Raw genomic sequence first — 27,257 nt, 5'->3', positions numbered from 1 at the left:
GACCAACTAACTGATTGACTGACTGACTGTGGGGACTCTGCAAGTCTGCAGGGGTATGTCTGAAGCATGACTTGTAACATTGAGGCGGCGTGGCGCGGCGGCTGGCGGTGACGATTGATGAAGGCACGCGTTTGGGCCGCACGCTTTGACGCAGTTATTGTTTGTGATTGTATTTTACCGCGCTTCTGAACGGGACGGGACGGGAGTTTGCAACCCAATTATGTTCATTGATGGTGTTAAATACCCACCCTGAATTAGAGCTAAATGAAATTTTCAATCTAGTAGAAGTAAATAATTTTGACCAACCGTATTTAAATTTGACCCACTGTGCACACCTAACGCACACCACATGTAAATAATAGCATAAGAAAATGTAAATAAAACAGTTGAATTTGGCATCCCGTCGCGTTTACACCTATCCCGGTCTTGCTCGGTTCTTTGGTGTCCGAAAAGTGCCAATTCGCGACGATTCCACCCGATTACATACCCGTCCGCTTGTGCAGTGCCTGGGGGAAGCATTTGTGCGAGAATTGAAATCGGAGTGGGAAAGAAAGCTTGTGTTCTGCTGGGAAAGTGTCCCACGAACAATCTGAACAAGAAGAGTGGTTAAGTGCTAAACATAATTTGGTCCTTCGAGCCGGATATTTGGACCGCCGGTGAAGAAAAGTGTCCATAGAAGCGCCTACAAAAGGCCATAAATTAGCAAGTGGAGTGCAAAATTGCCTAGCGAAACGGCAAATTCAGTGCAACGGGCATACAATTGTCTCAGTACAAAGTGCGCGAAATTGTGATTCCCGGTAGCATCTAGACGCCTTGAACCACCATTGCAGTGAAACAATCACGAAGAGAGTGCATTCCCCCCAAGAATCCCATTTTGCGTAACACTTTGTTGCCGTTGTGAACGATATACATCAATCATCCCGCCGGCGCCGACCGACGATCGAAAACGTTCTAGCTGTGTGGTGCAAATTGCACAGAGGGTCGCGCGTCAAAAATACTTGGACGAAAGTCGGTGAAAATCAAAGTTGAAAATTGAAATTCGGATTGATTGATAAATCGTGGGGTTGATTCTTGGCGGTGGAAAAGTACGTGTGTGTGATCAATTCGACGCTACCGGTGAACAAAATGGCGGAAGAAGCGAAGACCTGTGATGAGTGGCTGCAGAAGAAGCAAAATGTGATGGATTCAGTAGCGTTGCTGGAATTCTATGTGAAGAATTTCGACAAGGAAGAGGCCAGAAAGGAGCAGGTAGAAGCTTGGGCGGAGAAGCTTGAGCGGTTCTACGACGAATTCCATCAGGTAGCTGTCAAGATTGAGGCCTTATCCACGGAAGAGAATCCCATCGACTTGAAAGGTGAGCGTCAAAAATTTGATTCCCGATACTATGTTTTGCGTGCATTCTACCTGAAGCAGATTGCGAAGGCTGCCAGTTCCTCGTCCTCCAGTCGCTCCCCATCTCTTCAGCCATTGAACGTTCGGCTTCCGGAGCTGAATCTCCCTAAGTTTAGTGGTCGTTTGGAGGACTGGTGCGTCTTCCGCGATTCCTTCCAGTCTGCTATCGGTTCTCGGAGTGATATCGGTCCCGTTGAGAAGCTGCATTACCTGAAAGGTCTTGTTCAGGGTGAAGCGGCCCGTATTCTTGACCCGATCAAGGTCAGCGAGCAGGGTTACAAGGACGCTTGGCGGGCACTTACGCTGCGATTCGAAAACAAGCGGCAGCTCATCAAGTGTCACATTCGAACGCTCTTTGACACTCCAGCGATGCGTCAAGAATCCGCCGAAGATCTTCTGGCGCTGGTCGATCGCTTCGAACAGCAAATCTCCGTATTGAAGAGTTTGGGTGAACCAGCCGACAAGTGGAGTTCCTTACTGGTTTATCTGCTGACAGTCCGCCTCGATTCGTGTACGCTTCGAGATTGGGAGAACCACTGTGCCAAACTCGACGCCGACAACATCGCTTCTGTTCTGGGAGGAACCGCTTCGACATCCAGCGCAACGGATGACTCGACCTCCATGCCATCGTACGTCCAGATGGTGAATTTCCTCCAGAACTATGCTCGAGTCCTGCACGCAGTTTCCCCGGCCACATTCGCTCTCTCTCCTCGCAACAAGCCCAAGCTTCCGCCTAAATCAGCCGCATTCCCAGTCGCAGCGCCGCCGAAGATCGCATCCAGTTCAACGTCTTCGAGTTCCAGTGTCAGAAAGTCGGAGAAGCCGTGCGAGAAGTGTGGACAGGGGCACTACCTGTACCACTGTCCGGAATTCCAGAAGTTGGACATCGCGCAACGGACCGACCTGGTGAAACAAAAAAACATCTGCTTAAATTGCTTGCGCTCCTCCTCCCATTTCGCCCGAACCTGTTCGAGCTCCCGCTGCCGCGTCTGCTCCCGAAAACACCACACGCTGCTTCACACGGACAGCAGCGATACAAAGTCCACGTGCAGCACCCAATCTGAAGAATCTACCTGCTGCGTTGCTGTCGAAGAGATGCTTCCCGTTTCGTCAAATCCAGCGCATTCGAAGTCCGCTCCACGAATTCCAGCTCAGCAACCGTGTACGCCCAGTACTTCTATCGCGTCCTCTCTCCGTGTTCACGACATTTCCGGGAATCCCCAGTGCGCTTTGGTCTCGCAATCCCAAGCCGTGATCCCTGGAACCGTTTTCCTTCCAACTGCGCTCGTGAACATCCGCAGTAGTAGAGGTCGCATCGTTACCGCACGGTGTTTGCTAGACTGTGCATCCCAACGAAACTTCGTGTCTGCTGGACTTTGCGAGAAGCTTCAACTACCACGAACTCGTCTGCCACAGCCGATTACTATCAGCGGAATTGGCAACACCACCACGCGCGTAGAGCATGAAGTGTGCGTGAGCGTCTCTTCTCGTATTTCATCGTTCTCCGTGAAGTGTTCGATGCTGATTCTTCCGTCGATCACCGTGAAGCTTCCACAGTTCTCCGTCGACACCCGTCAATGGTCGATACCACAGCACGTCGACCTCGCCGATCCTACTTTCGCGGTCACCAGTAACATTGACATGATCCTGGGTGCCGCACATTTCTTCCGTGTCCTTCGTTACGGCCGAATCTCTCTCGGCAACGATCTTCCGCTGCTCCAGAACACCGAATTTGGATGGGTCGTCTCTGGAGAATGCATGCTGGAAAACCACGACCACGAAGATCCCCGTGACTGCCAGTTCAGCAATCCCTGCACAATCGATGAGTTGGTCAACCGCTTCTGGCAGCTAGAAGAAGTGCAGCAGTCAAAAGGCTGGTCTCCGTTCGAACGGTACTGCGAAGAACACTCCGTCAGACACACCGTCCGAAATGCAGATGGTCGCTACGTCGTCAAGCTCCCAAAGCGAGAAGAGTTGCTTCCCCAGTTAGAGGACAATTGGTACAACGCCACGCGGCGGTTCTACTCCTTGGAACGATCGCTTGCCAGAGATCCAGAGAAGCACGCCATGTACCAGAAGTTCGTCCATGAATACCAAGCTCTCGGACACATGCGGAAAATTGATCCCAACGAGCGAGACAGCAAACCTCGCTACTATCTTCCCCATCACGCAGTCATTAAGATGGACAGCACTACTACCAAGCTCCGAACCGTCTTCGATGCATCTTGCCGGTCGAAATCCGGTTTGTCCCTCAACGACGTTCTCCTCGCTGGCCCTACCGTCCAAGACACCCTTGTTACGATCGTCATTCGCTTCCGAATCTTCGAATTCGTCGTATCGGCGGACATCGAAAAAATGTACCGCCAGGTGTTGGTATCGGAACAAGATCAGCCGCTGACTCGAATAGTGTGGCGCGATCATCCGGATCTTCCTCTGAAGATTTACCAGCTACTCACCGTCACCTATGGCACCAGTTGTGCCCCGTTCTTGGCGATCAGGGTGTTGCAGAAGCTTGCCGACGACGAAGAACAGCGATTCCCGCTGGCAGCTCGTGCGCTCCGCCGTGACTTCTACGTGGACAACCTGCTCACTGGCTCCAACGACACTTCATCTCTCGCCGCTACCTGCAAGCAGCTCATCGCAATGCTGGCTTCTGCAGGCCTTCCGCTTCGGCAATGGTCGTCCAACAACCAGACTGTGCTCAACGCCATTCCGCCGGAGCTCCGGGAGACTGAAACGCTGCTCGATTTGGACCATGAAGCCTCCGTCACCACGCTGGGATTACGCTGGGAGCCTGCTACCGATTTTCTGTCCTTCAAGCAGCCGAAGTGGAAGGAATATTCCACACTCACGAAGCGGGAGATTCTGTCGCAAATCAGCAGTTTGTTCGACCCGCTTGGACTTATTGGTCCGACTATCTCGAAGGCAAAAATCCTTCTCCAAGGCTTGTGGAAGCTCCACCTCGACTGGGACACACCAGTTCCTCCGGCAGTCGTCAGTGAGTGGCAGGACATTCAACAGAAATTCGCCGGTCTTGTGCACCTGCGGATTCCCCGGCATGTCCTCAGCCCCGGTTACGCCCGCCTGGAAGTTCATGGTTTCAGTGACGCTTCGGAGGCCGCCTACGGTGCTTGCTTGTTTCTCCGTTCCATCTCATCAGATGGATCCTGCTCTGTTCGGCTGCTCATGTCGAAGTCAAAGGTGGCACCAGTCGACACGAAGTCAATTCCGCGCTTAGAGCTCTGCGCGGCTCACTTGCTCGCCAAACTCCTAGTCCATGCCATGGATTCCGTCGAGATTTCCGCCACGGTCTACCTGTGGACAGACTCCACCATAGTGCTTGACTGGCTCGCCGCAACACCGTCATCGTGGAAGACGTTTGTGGCAAATCGCGTGGCTGAAATCCAGGAACTCACCACACACGCGGTTTGGAGTCACGTTCCGTCAAAGAACAATCCGGCCGACCTCATCTCTCGCGGTATGACCCTCGACGAGCTCACAGCGCACTCCCTTTGGTGGCACGGACCAGCCTGGCTTGAAGCACTGGACATTCCGTGGCCAGCCAAGTATGCAACGTCGAAATCCACCAACCTCGAAGCCGCAAGATTGTCGCCCTTCCCACCGTCGAAGATGACCCGTCTCTTGATCTGGTTCTCCGCTACTCAAGTCTCCGTTCACTGCTTCGGATCGGCGCCATCATTCGTCGGTTCTGTGAGAACTGCCTCCGCCACAAGAACCAGCAGGAACGTGTTGTCGGCCCTCTGTCCGTAGCCGAAATAGACCATACCCTGCTCGCTTTGATCCGTCAGGCTCAACATGAGCATTTCGAGAAGGAACTGTGCCAACTCTCCTCGACTGGGAAGATAGACCGAAAATCCAAACTTCGGTTCCTGACTCCACAGTTGGTGGATGGTGTGATCCGCCTCGGCGGCCGGTTGCATAACGCTTCTATACCAAACGACGAGAAGTGTCCTATCCTTTTACCGGCCAAGCATCGTTTAACCGACCTCATCGTGACAAGAGAGCACCAGAAGACACTCCACGCAGGTCCTGGGTTGCTGCTATCGTCCCTCCGCCAGAAGTACTGGCCTCTTGGCGGCCGGAATCTGGTTCGAAGGATCGTCCACCGGTGCGTGACGTGCGCCCGCGCTCGACCAAATCCGCTCGAGCAGCTGATGGGCCAACTTCCTCCGATACGAGTCACTCAGGCGTACCCTTTCGAAAACGTGGGCATCGATCTCGCCGGCCCGCTCTACGTGCGCCCGTTCACCAGAAGCCGCAACTCCCCACTAGCCAAGGTGTACATTGTCGTGTACGTCTGCCTCGTGACAAAAGCAGCTCACCTCGACCTTGTTTCCGACCTCACCACTGAAGCGTTCATCGCGAGCCTCCGGCGTTTCACCGGCAGGAGAGGTAAACCAGCGCGCATCTACTGCAACAATGCCACCAACTTCGTTGGTGCTACAAGGGAGTTGAAGGAGCTCCGCAAGTTGTTTCTGTCCCAACAACACAAAGAGGCCGTAGAACGCGAGTGTGGGGATGATGGAATCCAGTTCCATTTTATTCCGCCGCGATCACCATCCTTCGGTGGCATCTGGGAAGCTTGCGTGAAATCCGTCAAGACCCTGCTGCGCAAAATCCTTGGCAATGCCCACCTCACGGAATCGGAACTCCAAACCGCTCTCGTGCAGGTTGAGGCAATGCTGAATTCACGTCCTATCACTCCGCTTCCGATTGGTAGACCGCTGAACGCGGTGCCCGATCCCGACCTTCAGGACATCCCAGAAAACCGCCTCTCACGCTACCAAAGAGTACAGCAGCTCGTTGGACATTTCTGGTCTCGGTGGCACAAGGAATACCTTGCCACCCTGCAAATCCGGTACCGTTGGACTGAAGCGCTCGACAACCTCGCCGTCGGCTCCATCGTCGTCCTCAAGGAGGAGAAGATTCCGCCACTCAAGTGGCCTCTCGGACGGGTGATCAGCGTCCATCCCGGCTCCGACGGACGAGTTCGTGTCGCCACGGTGCGAACCAGTAACGGTACGACCCAGCGTGCCGTCTCAAAGCTGTGCCTTCTCCCGGTCGAAGTTGATCCGGCCACCGTCGTCATTGATGCCCCGCATTCGCCAGACGTAGGCCCTCGCTCAGGGAACAGAGCCGCTGGACGAGATCCCAGCCCTTGCTCAGGGAACAGAGCCGCCGGACGAGTTCCCGGCCCCTGCTCGGGGTAATGAGTCGCCAGATGAGTTTCTGGCCCACGCTCGGGGGAATCGAGTAGAACGAGAAGCATCTGTAAAGACGTTAAGCCTTCCATGTGGGTTCGCCCCATGGACCGGACTTAACTGAAGTTAAGTACCATTTCTCGATATCGTTCCTACAATCTGGCCACAGATGTTCCGTTTTTCCAGATCGTCATCCGTACCCGCTTATCAAGGACCCCGACACTGGAGATCGGCCTGTGCCAGCTTCATCGCATTCGATCCTGTAGTATTCGTCTATTCATCACGAGCCGAAGGATTTCCATCGCCAGTGACTGATGAAGTGCAGAAATTTCATTGGCGGCCGGAATGTTAAATACCCACCCTGAATTAGAGCTAAATGAAATTTTCAATCTAGTAGAAGTAAATAATTTTGACCAACCGTATTTAAATTTGACCCACTGTGCACACCTAACGCACACCACATGTAAATAATAGCATAAGAAAATGTAAATAAAACAGTTGAATTTGGCATCCCGTCGCGTTTACACCTATCCCGGTCTTGCTCGGTTCTTTGGTGTCCGAAAAGTGCCAATTCGCGACGATTCCACCCGATTACATACCCGTCCGCTTGTGCAGTGCCTGGGGGAAGCATTTGTGCGAGAATTGAAATCGGAGTGGGAAAGAAAGCTTGTGTTCTGCTGGGAAAGTGTCCCACGAACAATCTGAACAAGAAGAGTGGTTAAGTGCTAAACAGATGGAATTACATTCAATTTACTCAGGTGGGCTTTTCCGGGCCGCATGTTCGTCACGTCGGTTGGTCGGTTGGTAATGAACAAGAGGGGGTGAAGAGAATGTGGTATGTAGTTTGTTTTCGTGTCTGGTTTAACTATTTTCAAATTGTTCGGGCAAAGTGTTGAACAAAACTGGTACTGACAACGGCAGTTGATGGAGATCTCCATGCACACACATTTGCAAGAGCATAGTTTAGCATTCATAGTCGGTATGACTTACCTAGTGCAGAGTTATGGATAGGTGTGCAGTGCCCACACCAGCGAAGGAATAAGGGTGAATTCAGAAAAGTGCTGGGCCGAAACAATGCAAACTTGAACAAAAACAAAAGCTCGGAAACGATCGGGTCTTAGGGGAATTAGCGAGTGGTGGAAGAAAGGAAATAAATAGGTATGGAAAATTGAATGGGCCCAGAGGGCTTTGCCACTCAAAAGGAAGCTCTGGAGTCGAATGAATAGAAGGAATTTGTGTATTTGCGTTTCTCCTAATGGAAACTACTATTAATTCAAGATTGTGTTACATGCTACTGCTGTCTATAAGAATTTATTTAGTTATAAATTCGATTTTTTTTTGTATTTGTTATTACAAATGGATGTAAAATACCATCCACAGTTTTGTTTTGGATAAGCATAACAAGCATTAGCATTGAGCATTGGTGACCTTACACTTCATAGTTGCCACTGAGAAGAGCTATCGAAATTGCACTAAAGAACCACTAGATTAGGCTTAGGATTAGTACACCAATCTCAAATGTACACGTTCCGAGAGCTCAATATTTATTGTATCGATAAAAGCGCCGAACACTTCCGTACGGTCAACCGGGAAAGGAAAGGAATGTTAGTTTGACAACCGCTCTACTACAGTTTGTACATGCCACGCTTTCCAGGGAGTTTCAAGATTTAGAGACAATTCTAGGCTTCTCAGAGGAGTTAAGGAGGTTTTATGGTTCTCGAGGGCGTTGACTAGGTAGTCATGGTTTTCAGAGGAGATTCACAGGTGTCAACAGGAAGGAGTTCCCATAATGGATTGAAGTCGTTTCTGGGCGTATCCAATGAGATTCCGAGGAGATACAAGGTGTTTCAGGAGGTTTGAGGAAAGTTCCAGAGGGTTTTAGGGGGTTAAATGGCTTTCAGCTATGCTTCAGGAGATTTCATGATGATAGGGAGGGGAGGGGGGTTGGCTGGTAGCATTCAGAGGAGTTTCTGGGGGTTCAAGAAAGACTTCATACTTGTAGACGCGATGCCCTTTACTTATGGGAGGATTCTAAAAGAGGAATTGAACCTAGAATTGAACCCACCACTTGATAGATGGTTGCTACCTGAGGCACATTCACACATTATGACCAGAGTGTTAATGGATACTCTTAGACAGATACAGTCTAAGCTATATACACTACCCGTCATAAGTACGTACTCACTTAAAAAAAGTATTGCAACACTCAGTTAAAAATTGCATCACCTCCCCCCCCCTCCCCAAAAATTTAGCATCACCTGAAAACAGCTACATTTGTGCTGCTTTATCTCGAAATCTTGATATGCAATATGGAAAGGTACAGTCTTCAGCAAAGTTGTTCGGAAGGCCGTTGGTATCACAATGGCAAGCAGTTTGGTTCGCAATTCTGTCGCTAGGTGACGCTAGTGAGCATGAAAAATAAGCATTTGCCTAGCAAGCTGTTTATGAAGTGAATCAGACCTGAATCACTTGAATATCAAGTAAATCGAGCTTGAATATCAAATGAATCAGCCCTGAATCACTTGAACATGAAATGAACCAGAGCTGAATTACTTGAATATAAAGTGAATCAGACATTAATTGAATCAGTGAATCAAACCTGAATCACTTGGATTGAAGTGACACAGATCTGAATCACTAGATCATAAAGTGAATCAGACCAGAACCTCTTGAATATGAAGTGAATCAGAACTGAATCTTTTGAACATGGAATGAATCAGACCTAAATTACTTGATTATAGACTGAGTCAGACCTGAATCACTAGAATATCATGAATATCAAGTGAGCCAAATTTGAATCGCTTGAATATAAATTGAATCAGACCTGAAACACTTGAATATGCAGTAAATCAGACATGAATCACTTGGATTAAAAGGACTCAGACCAAAATCACTTGAATATAAAGTGAATGAGCCTTGTATCACTTGATTTTGAAGTAAATCAGACCTGAACCACTTGAATTCAAATGACTCAGACCTAAAGCAATTGATTATATGAAGTAAATGGACCCTGAATCAGGGATACCGGGTCAATTTTTGAAAAATCTGGATGATTTAGGAAGATTTGTCTGGAAAAGTCTGGATTTGCGTGAAAACCTTACAAATTCCGGGCAAAAACCTTACAAATTCCGAGCAAAACCTTACAAATCCGGAAAACAAATGTCTGGATCTTCTAAATATATATATATATAAATCTAGAGGAATTCATTCGTAATTTTTTCCCAGTGATTTCCAAGAGTTCGTTCAGAAGATTCATCAAAAAAAATGAATTAAATGATAGATATTAATAAAGAAATTCAAGGATTTGTTTTCATTCTCTTGGTTATTCCTCCATGGATTTCTTCAAACAATTTCTTTGTTTGTTTTAGAAAATTTTACAAGGATTCCATCAGAAATTCTTTCAGAAATTTCTTCCAGAGAATCTTCAAGAAATTCATCCAGGGACTCTCTTTGAAATTACTTTTAAAATAAATTAAAAATTCTTCCTTGTTCCGTTATTGTTCTCCTCCTTCCAAAATTTATCCAAAGATTCGTTTTGAAATTCACTGATACCTATTTTTCTACGAATTTAAGCAGAAGATTCCCAAAAAGTCTTATCTTTGCGTATTGTTCCAGGATTTTTTTTTCAAAGGTATAAATTGTGGTTTCATTGGTAATGGAAAAGTGTTGTGCAGACTCTTTCAAACACTGTTGCTACTGTTTTGTAAAAAAATGAAAAAACTAGATCGGACATTTAATATGTTGTAGAAGTTTTTTCAGAAAATTAAACTTCTTTCGTATGATGAGAAAAACAAACAACAGGCATACACTCGGTAGCCTTCGTAATCTTTTTTACTGGAGTAAAATCTGTAGTTGGGACTTGAGAGAAAAAAGCTTCACTGGGCGGGATTTTTGAAGAATCATTCAGATTCAAGAATTTCAGAGTACCAGTATAGGGGCCCCGAAAATTAGAAACCTAGAAATAATCAGCTCGGATTTTACCATGACAGCATTGCAGAATGGTTCGTAGGCCGTTCATTTTTGATATATGGTGTCCCCGGAGTAGTTTCTTCATATTTTTTGAACTTGTTCTTCAGTGATGTAAAATTAGAGTGGTCCAAATTGTTCTCAAGATCACATGGCCAACTTTTTATGTTAACTTTTATGGTTTCAGCGATATAATTAAAAAAAAGTTTGTGGGATACCTGGAAAAAATAAAGGTTTTCTTTCCATAGCTTTACTATCATTGGTTTTGCTAAGAAACTTTGTTCCCAACACTTTTAGAGCATTCAACCTGGATTTCTTAGAAAAATGTATTATTTTTGCCACTTTATTTCTCAAAATGTCGTAAATGGTTTTCAATCTTTAGGAAGCGGGCTGAAAATCTCCCTAATAAAGCTAAATAATAATAATAATCTTTGAGAAGAACGTGTAATATTATATGTATCAAAAGTGTTTAGAACAAAGTTTTCAAAAAATTAAACTAAGCATAATTTATTTGAAGAAAATCATTCATTCTAAGGAAATTTAAAAGACAATCACACCGTCTTCGACCTTGCGGCCTCTACAGACTGAACATTACAAACATATGACAACGGACAACGCATATTACAGCCAGTGGCCCAGTGGAGAATTTTCCGTTCGACGAAAAGTTTTCTCCGACTGGAGCGGGAATGGAACCCACACTCCGAGGCTTACGAGACACCTAAACGACTGCCGCCGCTAACCGCTTGGCCACGAAGCCCATAAGTTAGTTTTTTAGATCCACCTGGAACTAAAACCACCGACGAACCGACGTGACAGCTAGAACAAACAAATTCAAATTTGTTCTCCGCGACGCAATGATGAAAAATAGCCAAATACTACCGGCACCTCTATAACGGATCGCGTTGGTTTGCTAGCTTGATCCCAAACCTCCATGTGTTCATATAGGAAGAGGTTCGAGTCTGCGCTAATTTGACAGAAGGGTTCGCTCGGTTTACTGATCGACCGTTAAATTGAGGGGGGACAGTTTTGAAACACCACTGTCACGTCGGTTCGTCGGTGCTAAAAACCCCTGAGAAAAAACGGTTTATTTCCAATAAATTATGTTAAGTTTTTTTTTGAAAACTTTGTTATGAACACTTTTGACAATACATAATTATGTCGAAGACGACAAACTCGTTTATCTTAAATTTTCGTATGGCACTTTTTCATAAAAAAATGACATTTTTTTTCAAGATTTATTTAAACACTTTAACGTTTTTTTTCCCCCATTGAAAGATGAGAATAAGATTTTTGAATGAGACTAAGAAATTTCTCAAATTTGTTACGATAAATCAATGATCAAAAGTTATTGGAATAACACCCTTTCTTCAGGTGTCACCCAGCTTTGACCTTAAAAAGAAATTATATCTCTGAAACCAAAAGAGATGGAAATATGGTTACTTTGGCAAAGTTATTCGAAATATGGAGCTTCTAAACTTTGTACACTACTTTTTTGATCTATATAGAAAAACTAAAAGGTTGACATTGTGATCTTGAAAACTATTAAGACTGCCCTAACTTCACAACATAGTATAAAAAAGTTCAAAAACTTCTCCGAAAACTGGGGAACTGCGTTGCATCCAAACCTTCATTTGGGTAATAAGTCGGGACTGGCAATGTTTACAGAAATGGATTCAGTATTTTACCTAAATGGCGTTCTAGGTTGCAAAGCAGTTTAAGAAGGGCGAGAGGCTAGGAGATTTAAAGGCGGGTCAAGGGGCTTTCAAGGGAGGTTCTGTAAAGGTAGGGGGTTCCAAGGGCGTTTGTGGGGGGTTTCGTAAGGTCTCAGGTGCACTACATGGGGTTCAATGAAATTTCAGGGGTTTCCAGAGCAAGGATGGGAACACACACTTGGAAAGAATTACACTCACTTGCAGTTTTCTCAACTCAGAAGCGTGCAAATCACGAAACCTTTTACCTTTTACCGGCAAAGTTATTGACGAAATTGCAAGGCAAAAGTCACCCATACATCACTTCTCGATTGCACGCTTCTGAGCAATTGAGTGTTCCCATCCCTGTTCCAGAGGCATTACTGAAGCGTTTAGGAAGGTCTCAGGTACGTTACAGGCAGGGATGCCTGATGACTTCTTCAAAAATCGATATCCCATACAAAAACACAATAGCTTCTCTAGCTCAAAAATCTATATTTCATTAAAATTAAATCTGTACTAGTGATCAACAATCTGTATAAGACAGAAAAATCTGTATATATGGCATCCCTGGTTACAAGATGGTCCGAGAGGGTTTCCGGTGGCATTTCAGGAAGATTCAGAAGACTTTTAGCGGATTTGTGAGGCGTTACCGGGGCATTTTCGGAGGTTTCAGAGGCTTTTATGTACGTTACAGGGAGTCCGAGGCGGTTTCAGGGTTTTTAGAAGCCATTTTTATAAGTTTTAGATGATTTTCAGCGAGTTTCCAAGGTCTCAGGGGAGTTGTAGGGGATTCTGAGGGGGTTATGTGGGCTTACAGTTTGCATTTAGGACCACTGCTCTCTGTTGAGCTTCAGGGAGATTTCATGGGTGCTTTTAAATGTTTCAGGAGCGTTTCAGGCGACTTTAGAAGGGATTTAAAAAGGCTCCACACTGATACGCTTATATCTCTAGAACAAGCTGTCTCACCTTCTCAGTTCTCACTAGTTTTAATGAAGTACATACGAAAAATTTCCAATCTCCAAGCAATTCCATTAAGTTGACGTTGACCTCTGAGCCAGCAACTATACTGTGCGTGCAGTTGATGTAATTGATGCAGCTCGAGAAGTTTCTCTTCTAATTAGCATAGAACCAATGCGATGCGGACCAATTAGGCTCATGCAAATTCGATTCGGACCACTTGGCGACCACCAAACCGAATCCGTTAACGCTCTCGTTATCCTTAACATTATTTTTCGCAATTTTAATTTTTCGCAATGACCAAGATTGCCACCAATTGCGCTACACTATACCTCGTCGTCTGTGCGTTCAATAACACCGCCAAACATGAATGCATTGAGAGTGGCTGCAGCGACGGCGACGGCGACGGTGGCGTATCGCAATGATCGCCAGTCATCGTGCATGATGAGGGTCAACGGTGAAGCGAGAGAGAGGTATTTGATCGCTCGCAAGACCTCTTAACAACCCCAAGAGCTTTGATTCGCTATGGCGAAAAGCATAAATGCATTCAAGTGCTAGGTCTCTCTCTCTCAGACAACTCGTCATTCACTCGGAAAATGAGAGAGAGCTTTCATATTTTATCATCATTCAACAGTTGAAATCACTCGATTGCGCGATTATCTTCACGTTCCCGGTGATGATCGTTCTGAGCTTTTCTCTCGCGATTGATCAACTCCCGGCGAACAACCTACTTCATGGAGTCATGTGCGCAAGTGAATAAAGTGAGTACGCTCTCTGCTTTTCCACCCCCCAAGAGAGAGAGAGGCCCTCAGAAAGAGAGAAGCAGCTAAACGAGTTGGTCTCGGTCCCGGTGCCGAAATGAAAAGAACACAAAAAATATGACTGCCTCTGCCAGCCACCAGCACCGCGGCGGTTTTGGACGGAGATTGTGCGAGCGCGCGTGCCCATCTGTACGCTGCGCTGCTACCCTGTATGTAATGCATTCATAGGCTTGCTAGGCTGGTTTGACCAGTGGTGTTCAAACTATTTTTAGCTCAGCGTACGTCGTCAGTAGATTGGCGACCTTGATGGGAGGTCAACATCCCGATGATGATTGCTAGCTGGAGCAAGATTGTGATGGATGGATCAACGTAAGACAACAGTCAGCGCACGCGCACAGAATGGGAAGAAAGCAATGTGAGTTATGAATGGACCCTCACAGTTCTTCATCGTATTCCACATGTTTACGATAAAACCAACAAACTTGAGATTAACTTCTTCTGCTCTGTATCTAAGGGCACATTCAAAGTTTATAAACAATTGGCAAGCGTAGGGGAACTAAGTTAAAAATGCCAAGGTTGGGTAAAATAGCCAATTGCATAAAATAATTCCTGAATGTTATTTGACCATTGATATAAGTGAATGGTGTCAAGATTTGTTTACTTAAAACATCCTTCTAAGAGCCAAGCAGGCAAACTCACGGAAAAACTTTTTGATTTCCCAATGAAAGTTGGCAACCTCCGAGTTTTCTTGTTTGCAATTGGGGGTTTCTGCTGGCTTTATTATCAGACAAGTGTTCTATAGGAGATTGGGCAACACATGGAGGCGCATGGTAGTTGGTGTCTACGCTATCAATGTTAGGGGTCGATCTTATATGACAACCGTCGTTTACGGGGAAGTAGATTTCAAAACAAATTTCTTGGGGATTTCACAAAGGAATTGCCAAAACAGTTGCCGAAGAAATTTCATAAACTTGAACAAGGTAGCGTTCGTTTATTATGTGACCCTAATTCTCACATTGGTCAAGCACCTCCTCCTATCATAACGCATTTTTTGTATGAAAACACTTAAATTTTGATATGATCCGTAACGCTCGGCCATACTCTTTTCCCTTCCCCTAGAGCGTCACGTTATTTGTGGACAGCGCCCACAATATCTTGAATATCTTAGAATCACCAAAGGAATTTATAAAGAATACAAAAATTTGCCGGAAGATATTTTTAAGAATACTCATGGCCGGATTTACGGAAGAGGAAGGGGGGCCATGGCCCCGGGTCCCCACAAAACTTCACTCCACGGTATTAAAAATGAAAAAAAAAACTATTCGTACAAGGAGCATCGTTAAATTTTATTCTTGTCTTAAGTACTTCATTTTACTGGCTACAGGCAAGATGTTTGTGATTCAAGTAGAAAACACGCTAGATAATAATAAAATTTAAACGTTCCTCTAAAAATCGTAACTTTTTTTTTATCATTTTATAAGCCCGTCTTCTGCAATAGCATAATGTCCGGATATCTTAGAGAAAATCTTCGCCAAAAATCAGTGGAATCATCAAAATTCAGACGATTGAAGTGTCAAAATGTTTCTGGTATATTTCTTTCTGTCAAAAATTTTTAATCCAAATTTTTCATTTTCATCTAAACATCATTTTTTGCTATCTAGAATCGATTTAAACAAGTTTAAGAAATAAGTTCTTTTAAAATCGCGTTTTTTTTAATTTGGGTTTTTGATTTTTCTAATCTTTATTTTTTAACATCCCCACATTTTTATATTCTTCCTGGAAGCCTATTTGAGAAACAATTTTTTTTAGATAAAACATTTTAAGATTTTATGATAATTTTGAAAATATTTTAATTTTAATTCCAGGAAAATTTTATTTTCCGTGTTTAAAAGTATAAAATAGAAAATAATTTAATACTGTATTCGACTCACCTGAAATAATAGTTTACGCAACAAGGTGCATAATGAATATTTTTACAGCACGAGTTGTACATTTACCCAAGGAGGCTTGCCGAGTTGCGTACAATGCTTTTATGCAATTTCATAAATTACCGCTTGAGGTATGAACATCGTCAAACTGCACACTGATGTGCATAGCCATGTTTGAGAAAGTCTTATCACAGATAAACAGACGTCTCATTCTACCCACTTCCCATCGTTTCCCTTTTTAACGCACTATTTCAATATTCTGTAGTTCGCAAATCTCTCCCTCATGGCGCTCACATCATGTTTGCTTCTGTTTGACGTTTGCTCACTACCGCCATCTACTCAGTGGGTTTGCGAAGCACAGCGTAATTAGCATTGGGCGATTATACTTTTGTGACGATGATTTTTATCGCACTTTGTTCCAAGTGATACGTCTGTTTGTCTGTGGTTTTATCATAGCAGACTATGCTTTGCAGTTGTCACATTTTTTTTTCCAAACCCGCGCCCAGAAAGCATCAAGAAATTGATCTAAGCTGAAAACAGTGCTGTAACAGTTCATTACGCATCGTAAATCAGTGCTGTTATACATTATTACATCACTGCTAATTTGGTGTGGGAAAGTAGGCCTTTTCCTGGCAGATTTGCGTGAGGTAAAACAGCCTATTACGATAAGAAATTGCTAAAACTATTTAACTTTGATAGAATGGTTTGGAAAACAAATAAAATATGTTAACTGTAGCGATCCTTGTAGCGATTCATTACAAAATAGACAATGACTTCTGAAAGGTAACCGAAACATATTTTTTTCAATGATTTAAAAAATGTAAATTTGCTTCAAAAGACACGAAAAACTATTTTGAGATATACCAGGTAAAAATAAAAAAGTTTAGGTTTTCCTGGAAACAAAAATTAAAAAAAAATGCTCAAACTATACCCCGTTTAAAATCGGGGTTGGATATTAGAGGGTTAAACATATATTAATCAATTCTCCACGAGGCTATCATAAGAATTACAGGAATATACCCAACTAACAATCGCAAGCCGCAAAAAAACATGCATGCTTAATTGTTGCTTTATAATAGTAATGACAGCTGATCTAAAATTATGCTGTACACATTACTGTAAACACATCACACATCAAATAAGCGCTTTCGTTTCATCATATTTCGACTCAGAGTACAGGATGGAAAACAAGTGTTTTTTTTACTGAACAGCAGCTGAATTAAAATGTTATTCAGTTGTTAACCATAGTTCTGTGCTAATTCACCACTGCTGAATAGGAGTCGATGTGTGGCCATTATTAAACCACGGGCAGTTTATGTCTTGATTTGAGCGCTTTAATAGGAAAGCATGCGGCTAGCAATCGACAGGTCTCAAGTTCGAATCTGGATTTAAGTAAATTTATGTTTAGTTATTATTTCACAATAGTTTTTACAGCATAAATGACATTCATAAACTCTCGTGGAAATTGAAAAAAAAAATCATTTTATTTATTTTTAATCATTTTTGCTGCTTTACTATATAGTTGTAAAAAGATTAAACAACAAACGGTTCAGTTGGTTCACAACACTATGCTTTATAGTTTCTCCAAATTTGTGTGAACAAAACCCGAACAAAGGTTGTGCCAGAAAATTATCCGAATGTTATTCAGCATCATGCTGATTTGAATCGTCGTAAAGGTGCTTGTAAAATGAGTGATTGTTAGTTGGGTATTCTACTTTATTTCTCAGAGATTTCTGGAACTTCTATCGAAGTTTAGGAGATCTTTTGGAATTCTAGGGTTTGATTTTACTTGCCAACCATACGACCTATTCAAATTAAATGCAAAACCTGTACAAACATTTTAGAGAAACTCTCAAAAACTTAATAAAAAAAGTATGGATTTTCTTCCTGAATTAAGGATGCGGTGAAATTCCTTGAGAACATTGCCATAGAAAATTGCGGAGAAATCCAAATAGATCTTGAAACAATTTGAGAAGTTTTCCAAACATTTACTGTAAAAATAATTCATGCCAAATAATTTTCAGAAATTTCGAAGCAATTTCTATTAAAAACGAACTTGGAATTTCCATCAGGAACTCATCCAAAACTTCTTCAACCATTGCTATCATAATTTTCCCTTGAAATTTTAGAATTTCCACTGCTACATGAATTCCTCTAGAAATTTTGTTTTGAGTAAACCCAGAGTAAACTCTGAAAAGTAAGTGAACCAGAAATTTCTTGAATACTTTTACTAATATTTTACTTGTAGTTTCTCTAGAAGATCTGTCATAAATCTCACGTCATGAATCGAATTCCACGTTCTCACTCGAGAAATTATGCATTTTTAACTAGAATTTTAAATCTGGTCTCTGCTTCCAGCTGCGCTAGTGGTCGTTGATTTAAATGTTCCCACAATGACAATGACAATAATACTTTTTTTTTTTAGCAAAAATATATTTTCCAGAAAGAGGGCCTCCACAAAACAGTGACCTCAGCCCCCACATTTGTAAATCCGGCCCTGCGAAGACCCAAAGGAGTAACCGAAGAAACTTTAAAAGAACTTTCCAAAAAAAAATCCCAGAACGGGTTTTTTAAGACAATGCCAGATTATTCCCAAGAAAATCCTCTAATGAATTGCTTAATGATTTTCAAGATGCTAAAAGAATTGTGGAGGGTTTTTTAAAAAAAAAAATAAAATGACTGAAATTATTTGCAACAGGATTACCAAAGCAGTTTCGGTTAGAATTTTTTTGAAAAAGTTTCAAACGAATTGTCCGTCCACGTGCAACATGCAAATGAATGTGCTTCCTATTTACATTACACACTAAAAAAATCTCAATTTTAATACAGTTTCTTACCGATTTTGGCAACACGAGGTGAATTTCATGTTGCCAAATTGGGGTGTTGCCAAAATCGGTATTTTTTTTGTGGATTATTTTCAACTTTTATTCGTCAATTTGGCTTATATTTTAAATATGGACTATTCACAAGTTATAAAACGGCCCCGGAAGGAGACCTTCATAATTTACGTAATGCTTTGTAAAACTGTTGATTTTGGAAAATTTAATGAATTTTGATTTTTTGAAGAAGAGTCAGGCTAAAATATAAATACATTTACAAATACAAACGATTTTTTGGTAAAAATTTCTGGTCAAAGTTTTTTGTTGCCAAAATCGGTAAAAAATTGTTGCCAAAATCGGGTGTTGCCAAAATCGGTAAGAAACTGTAGTGACACAATTGATCGAACTGCCTGAAAAACCTTTGACATAAACATAAATGTGCCACATTTTTACACTTTTTGTGACGTACGTATTAAGTTTATATTGATTGAGTTCTTCCAGCCATAATTTTAAATCACAGAACTGATAATTTAGTTCTCTATGCTGTAAATTTACGCGATATGTTACAGAAACATAATGATTACTGATGTTGAACTGTCAAACAGCACCTTACAAAATCAGATGAAGATGCAGTCGATTGGAAATTTGTTTATTACGAAGGTGAAAACCGCTCATAAATTAAACACCGAGTTGAGCCACAAACCTGGAAATGACAATCCGTTGCCATCAGCAGATGCAGTGGTAATCGAAAACAGCCACGCTCAGTCAATCAGAAGGCGGCTTTGTCTGCTTGGCTGCGATGACGGCTGTCTCAGTACATACATACATGCCAGCAGTGACGACGCGACAGCCGAACTAACAAGTTTGTTTATGGTAGAAGTTGTTCATCTTCGACTGCCATCTCTTCAACGTGGTGAGTCAGCCGAGAGAACAAGATCGAAAACTGACACTCTGAGGATCGAAGTTCGATTCCCGAATGGAACTTTTTGTATTTTTTTTGTTTCAATATTCGGTGCTATAAATAGCACAGCTCTCAATCATGTATACAAGCAGCCGACGCGCTGAGTTGTTGCGGTAAAATTACATGAGTCAAACATTTTCCGTCTCTTGTAAAAATAAGATCGCACACAATTTTGCGTCAAATGTGTTGCTTTTATATGTCGGACTTATATGACACAAAATTACAAGATTTTTTCGAAGTGTGTAGTCTTTAACCTTGAAAACATGCTTTACTTCATTTAAATCTGTTCATGTTCAGTAAAGTTATAACGTTTTCAATAAAATGCGATGAAAATGGATTTTGCAAAAATGCGTTAAAAATATAAAGCAGTGAATTCCTTTATCATCAAAAATAAATTGGATTGCTTCACAAACTTTGCCTAAAGTGAGTTTATTTTGATATACCAGCCCTGACGGATTACTTACGAGATAGAATATGTTTTTTTTTTGCAATCAAAAGCAGAATAAACTGCCACTTTGAAGAAGCATATCCCTTCCTGAAACACAACATAATCATGTTTAGATGTATTGCTGTGAGTTGATAAAAATTTGTCGTATCACGTCAACCTATTCTAAAATAAGTGAAAAAATGCACTTGACTTGTGCATAATTTAAATGATTATTTTGGGATTTTTTTCGATTGGAATCAGGAGTGTGTGTAATGACAAAACATTCACGAACTAAAACCATGACCAAAAACACATAGCTGTAAGAATAAACTAGTAACCATGGAAAATAGGGCCCTAAAATCCTAAAGATCTCGAGCAAATCACTAAAATGTCCCTACTGATGCCAGAAACGAACTGAATAAGTAATGTATATTTTTCTATTTTTCTACTAGAGCGATTCCAAGCAACAGCATCAAAATTAAGCAAATTTTTTAATTCATGATTTTCTATTGAACTGAAACTTTGCACAGTTTTTCAGTTCCATCTAAATCGCCATTTTTCGATATCAAATTTTAATTTTGAATCACGACTAACTTTTCAAAAGGGTGTATGTGAAAATGGTTCAAAAATATTCAAAAATCTGCACAGCCAAAATGGTTCGTTCGATTGCTATGAATTTTTCAGCAAAGTTAGATAACTAAATGGTGATTCCTAAGAAAATATACACTGTGAAAAAAAATCTTTTTTAACATTAAAAAATCACATTTTTGCCACAAAAACTCAAATATCTCAAAACCCTATCTTTTTACCAACGTAATTTTTTTAGCGAAGACGGTCCATTATATTAGCAATCTACCATAAAAATTTGGTGATGGTAAACTAATAAACAAAAAAGTTATAACATTTCAAACATTTCACAATTTTCACATTTGGTAAATATTTTTTCTGTGTAAATTATTTCGGTCAGAAATCGCAGTTTGATGCTGATTTTATTGTTAAGCAAAGTTAGATAACTAAATGGTGATTCCTAAGAAAATATAAAATCTTTTTTAATCTTAAAAAATATCATTTTTGTCACAAAAACTCAAATATCTCAAAACCCTATCTTTTTACCAACGTAATTTTTTAGGGAAAACGGTCCATTGTATTAACAATCTACCATAAAAATTTGGTGATGATGAACTAATAAACAAAAAAGTTATGACAATTAAAACATTTCACAATTATCACATTTAGTAATTTTTTTTTTTAGTGTAAATTATTTCGGCCGGAAATCGCAGTTTGATGCTGATTTTATTGTTAATGGCCGTGCGTGAGTAAAACAAGCTGTTTTTATTATGTATTATGTATGTTATATGTACAGTAATGTTCCGATTTTATCACGCCCTCCGCGCATTAGTCGATTAAGGTACACCGGGGCAAGTTGAAATGGGTGGGTGGGGCAAGATGAAACACGAAGTTTTGAAACAGATTTCAATACAATTTGGTAATTTATCCTTCGTTAAAAGATTGTTTGAATCAAAAACTATGCGTTACGGCGATCAAACTATTTATTATCATTAGAAAACATCATGTTAACCCGCTGTTTCATCTTGCCCCACCCGTTTCAACTTGCCCCGGTGTACCTTATTCATTAATTTGCTGTTACATTTGAGGACAAGTGTTTTCCCTCTTCTTCAAGATGAATGTTGAAAGCGTGTTTTGCAACGTTAAAAATATTGAAATGGGTATAGATGTTGAAGAATATTCCAAAACATTTTTGAAAAGGGGCGTGATTAAATTGTTTAAACAGATGTCGCTGATGGTGCGGTGGCATGACTCTCTGCACTTAGCACTTCTGGCAATTTCTCAGTTGTTGTCGTTTTAGAACTTCCTGCGCCCTGCTTTACCGATGATATACAGATGGCTCGTTTGTCAAAGTCTAGACGGCAGGACGTGCAAGTAAATTTGTATTCAATGTGGGCATTTGGGCATAACCAGTCTCTTTCAGTTTATCTATGGTGCTCTCGGTGAGATTTCGTAACTCTTTTGAACATTTTTTCCATCAAACGGTCTACAAGACAGCGTTGAGTTGAAGACCTTTGAGAAAGCGACTGTTCATGTTGTTCGTTAGATTATAATAAACAAAATCACTTATTAGTTTTAATTGACTAGTTTGGTGTTGTTTGCTTGGCTGAAGAAAAAAATTACTAATAAATTTTTAATATCCATAGCGAAATATTTCTTTGCTTTTTCGTGAGCATTGTCATGGTATGTATACAGACACACAAACGTAACACTGACGAAATTTTCATTGACCACGCCTTTAACGATCATTTTGAATCTTGGTTGTGGCTTTCATAACCAGAAGAGCGCCCATCGTGCGTTTGACGTTTCACACTAGCGCCTTCTGATGACGATATTGCACAACGCAGTGTTTCGTGAAGCATTTCCACCAGGTGGTGTTAGTGTGAACTGGGCGATGGATTTTCACGAAAATTGTTCTAGGCGTTTCGTCTGTTTGTCTATGGTATGTACCTCTCATGCATTTGTTGTTGTTGAAGTTACTCACATTCTTCCGATCATAAAGTCTGTTCTTTAAGAGGTAATTTTTTTTTGCAGATCAACTAGACGTATACGCGTATATAAAACTTTTATTATACAGCTTTTCTCTTAAAAATAAGTTTAATTCCATTTTTCTTATAATCAACAGCTTTTCAACACTATCAAGGGATTTTTTCACCAGGCACGTACACAGCAAAAAAAATCTTGTGATATCACATCATTTTCGCTGCACATCAGTCGCGTCGTAAAAGTGATGTACAAATTACATCCTTTCCACGTAGCAAATTAGCCGCCGCAGCTTGACAGAGGTCTAGCAATCGCTAGAACCGGAACGATAGATGAATCATATATAAGTAAAATATTGGCATGGATTCGTACACTGATCCGCTGATTGTGAGGCATATCCCTTGCCTCTCAGCTATTTCACCGAGTTAGAAGGAAGGTGATAAATATGATACTGCTTCTAAATATTCGCAGGAATGGGTTTGTTGACACTTTCCAGTGCCAACCAGGGTGTACATGGTGAGTGTGATAATTGTTGGAAAACGATGCAACAGAGTGAAATTGCGTTCGAAATTGGGTACGTCGCCAGAAATTACGCGCCTGGATATTACAACATTATTTGCTGTGTACAATAAAAAGTATGACACTCTCAATGTTTTTGATCACAACACTGGATCGCGTCTAAGTTTCAAATAGATACTAAAGTAATTATGAATAATCAAACAAAAATATCATGAAAACAACTTGTCTAATTCAGGCGGTAGCCTTTACAATAAAATCAGCATCAAAATATAATTCTCGAAATAATTTACACAGAAAAAATTTTTTTTTGTTACTAAATGTAAAAATTGTGAAATGTTTGAAATGTCATAACTTTTTTGTTTATCAGTTTACCATCACCAAAATTTGATGGTAGATAGCTGATATAATGGGCCATTTTCCCTTAAAAATTGACGTTGGTAAAAAGATAGGGTTTTGAGATATTTGAGTTTTTGTGACAAAGATCATATTTTTTTAAAGTAAAAAAAGAAATTTTTTACAGTGTATATTTTCTAAGGAATCATCATTTAGTTATCTAACTTTGCTGAAAAATTCATAACAATCGAACAATCCGTTTTTGCTGTACAGCTTTTAGAATATTTTTGAACTATTTTCGCATACACCCTTTTGAAAAGTTAGTCGTGAGTGAATATGAAGGTTTAATATCGAAAAATGGCGATTTAGATGAAATTGAAAAACTGTGCAAAGTTTCAGATATTTTTGAAATGGTCGCTCAGGATCGACTGACATGACTCCGTGGAATTCCTCACTACCTTAAGTGTGGTATTTTATTTCAAACTTGTAGCATTGTTTTTGAGATATTGCAGTTGTTAGTTATCTAAAATTCAACGTAGACAGGCTTTACTAATAAAATTTTTCGAGAATTTTATGGAACAATTTCCAAATTAGTCACCAGAAATATTTCCAAATACACTCCCAATCAAAAGTTTGGGGTCACCCCCTCAAAAACATGTCATTTTTTTAGGCCCATATCTTTGCTAATTTGCATCCGATTTCAAAACCCTAGGTTTTATTCAAAAGATAATAAGTCAAAGAAACTTTAAACATGATTTAAAAGAAACTTTTTCAAAAAAATTTGTGTATAAACTTAACCCAAAGTTGCCAAATTTTCTAAAAAATGAATGTAAACTTACGGCAGTGTCGCTGGAAATTGGGTCGACCAAATTTTAAGATTAGAGCGGTTATATTTTCTATTATATTATATTTTCTATTATATTTATTTTATTATATTTTCTATTATATTTTCTATTACAGTGGCGTTTCGGTTTTATCACTAGTCGTTTTAATCACTACTCGCCCAAATTCACGGTTTTCTGTTCGATTATATCACGATTTTCATTTCGTTTTTATCACACTTGTTTTAAAACATTCCGAAATCAATATAAAATCAATACAGTACTATCCAGTCCATCAAAACAGTTGAAAAATATAAGCTACGACTTATATATTTTGCAGCTGAACGATTTTTCATAAAAAAATTTACATTCATTTTTCGTTTCGCTAAATTCACGGTTTCGTTTATATGACACATTCTACCGTGACGTTACAACGTTTTGACGCATTCGTAGTCAGATTTTCCTCTATAACTCATGAAAACGAGCGTAAACCGCAAAATATTTTTTCATATTCGGATTCCTTGTAAAATTTCTGATATATTTGACCTATTGAACATTTAGTTTTCATTATAAAAACGTGTTCAAAATGCGTATTTGTAGCGTGACGTTACAACGCGCTGGAATCCGACCCTCTCTAACGCGCTACCCACATCTTAAAAAATCTGCTCGGATTTTTATGATATTCTGAATTTTTTTCCCACCATTGAAATTTATTGGTTTGTTCTTCAATTCAATGGAATAAAACATTTGAATTTCGGATTTGTTTTTGAATAATCGACTTTTACATTTCGTGACGTTACAACGCCCGTTCAGTTTCAAACAGGGTTCTGCTCGCGTTGTAACGTCACGAAAATGCACATCATGTTAAAATCAGCATAATCAGCCAAATTTACCCGAATTTGTGAATATATCATTGCATTATCTTCACTGCTGCAAAGGGAACTTTATTCTATTGAAAATCCGTTTTGTGATAAATGGCTCGGAGGGCCAAGTTATTGCTATCAATAGTATGAATACTCCTTCATGATGGTTAATGACACCGGCACCCATCTTTGGTTTAGTATCACCCATCTTCTTCTAGGTTTGTTCCAAAGACTAACGCGCTTTCGCACCGCCAGATATTTAAAATTTTCAGCATATAACTCATCACGCCGTTGAGATAAGGCACATTCTACCGTGACGTTACAACGTTTCTACGCATTCGTAGTCAGACTTTTCACTATAATTCATAAAAACGACTGTAAACCTCAAAATATTTTATCATATTCAGATTCCTTGTAAAATTTCCGATAGGTTTGACCTATTTAACATTTAGTTTTCATTGGAAAATCTTGTTTAAAATGCGTATTTGTAGCGTGACGTTACAACGAGCTAGAATTCGACCCCCTCTACCGCGCAACCAACATCTTGAAAAATTTGCTCGGATTTTTATTTTAAACTGAAAATTTCTCCCACCATTGAAATTTATTGGTTTGTTCTTCAATGCAGTGAAATAAAACATATACATTTCGGATTCGTTTTTGGATAATCGACTTTTACATTTCGTGAGGTTACAACGCCCGTTCAGTTTCAAACAGGGTTCTGCTCGCGTTGTAACGTCACAAAAATGCGCATCATTTTTGAATCAGAATAATCAGACAAAATATTCCGAATTTGTGAATATATTATTGCTTTATTTTTACTGCTCCAAGAGCAACTTTATTCTATTAAAAATCCGTTTTGTGATAAATGGCTCGGAGGGCCAAGTTATTGCTATCAGCAGTATGAAAACTCCTTCATGAAGGTTAATGGTACCCATCTTCGGCCTAGTACCACCCATATTCATCTAATATTGTTTCAAAGACTAAACCGTTGATAGTCATTACTTCGCACCGCCAAATATTTAGATTTTGCAGCATGTAACGAACTTTCAGTTCGTTGCATTTTTGTAAATATTTAAATATAAAGTTAGCTTAAGTAAAATGAATTCTTTAAAAATAATTTGAAATATCCTAAAGTTCCACCATCACTTGTACCGCGAATTCAAGCTTTTTCTCTCTGCGCTCAAGCACTCAAGCAGTGTCTCACATGGATTGGATGAGTGCTAAAGAAAGTTGTAACATGTGACCGCAAATGCAAGCGCATGTGATCACATCACAGCGTTGGTTGGTGGCCATCGACCTGTGGGAAACCTTTTCAGGATTTGTTGACCCCGGGAATTCGTTAATGAGAATTCTCTCCGATATTCTGATGCGCTCGGCTGGTGAAATCGTTGCAATACGAAGTATCTAATTTCTCTTGGACACAATAGACTGTTAGACTGAGTAAAGGGATTTTAGAGACTTCGTCAAGTCAAATCCGGTAGCGAAGATCGTGGAAAATATTCGCGCTTTATCTGAGGGTTTCTGGCTGTGACTCGTTCACTTCGATCTGCATTGTGGAAGAGGCAGGAGTAGTTTAGCTGGTGTTTCGCGTCGTGAGGTGTTAGTCCAGGTGAATTATAGTGACATGGAAGCCTTTTTGAAATTACTAATTTTAGTTCAAATCTCTCTTAGATAGCCAAAGTTCAAACCATTGAGGCTAGTAAATCGTGCTAAGCTATTGCAAGAAAACCGTGCTAGTACTAGGAAGTGTGCGAGTGTGGAAAATCAACCAGGTAAATCACGTGCTCAAGTTGTGCGAATATGCTAGGTGGTAATGGATTGTGCGTGGGTGGTTTCTTTAACAGATTTGTGGCAAGCGTGCCAAGCCCGCCCCCTCACAATTTCCGTTGAGACTATTCCTGACCCCACTCTGCAGCTTCGAAGATCCCGGCCAGTGCAACACGTGGCCGAAGGGGGCCGCGCCCGTCAATTCCGCGCCCCAGACAGGGCAGAAGGCAGCAGCGAACAGCAACAGTTTTTTCCCGCTTACGGTGACGACCGCGAGTGA

General features: G+C 41.0%; 2 protein-coding genes across 2 annotated transcripts in view; both read left to right on the top strand.

The window, feature by feature from the left end:
* Positions 1 to 27,257, top strand: part of LOC109418392 (UDP-glucosyltransferase 2) — a 740,033-nt gene that overhangs the window by 503,817 nt on the left and 208,959 nt on the right. The window lies entirely within an intron of this gene.
* Positions 1,126 to 27,257, top strand: LOC134290149 (uncharacterized). Its single transcript, XM_062857194.1, has 3 exons — positions 1,126 to 5,103; positions 5,202 to 6,524; positions 27,126 to 27,257. The coding sequence occupies exons 1-3, from the start codon at positions 1,126 to 1,128 to the stop codon at positions 27,255 to 27,257; spliced, it is 5,433 nt and encodes a 1,810-aa protein (XP_062713178.1).

The sequence above is a fragment of the Aedes albopictus genome, chromosome 3 (genome assembly GCF_035046485.1).
Source record: "Aedes albopictus strain Foshan chromosome 3, AalbF5, whole genome shotgun sequence".
NCBI lineage: Eukaryota > Metazoa > Arthropoda > Insecta > Diptera > Culicidae > Aedes > Aedes albopictus.
The sequence above is the reverse complement of the archived record's forward strand: the minus strand, read 5'-3'. Positions and strand labels throughout refer to the sequence as shown.

What these genes read in the sequence shown, in the direction of transcription:
- LOC134290149 (XM_062857194.1), top strand. Translation starts at nt 1,126, where the DNA reads ATGGCGGAAGAAGCGAAGACCTGTGATGAGTGGCTGCAGAAGAAGCAA. An exon ending in CGCCATCATTCGTCGGTTCT is followed by an intron (nt 5,104 to 5,201) that starts GTGAGAACTGCC and finishes TTGATCCGTCAG; the next exon opens with GCTCAACATGAGCATTTCGA. An exon ending in ATGCCCCGCATTCGCCAGAC is followed by an intron (nt 6,525 to 27,125) that starts GTAGGCCCTCGC and finishes CCCACTCTGCAG; the next exon opens with CTTCGAAGATCCCGGCCAGT.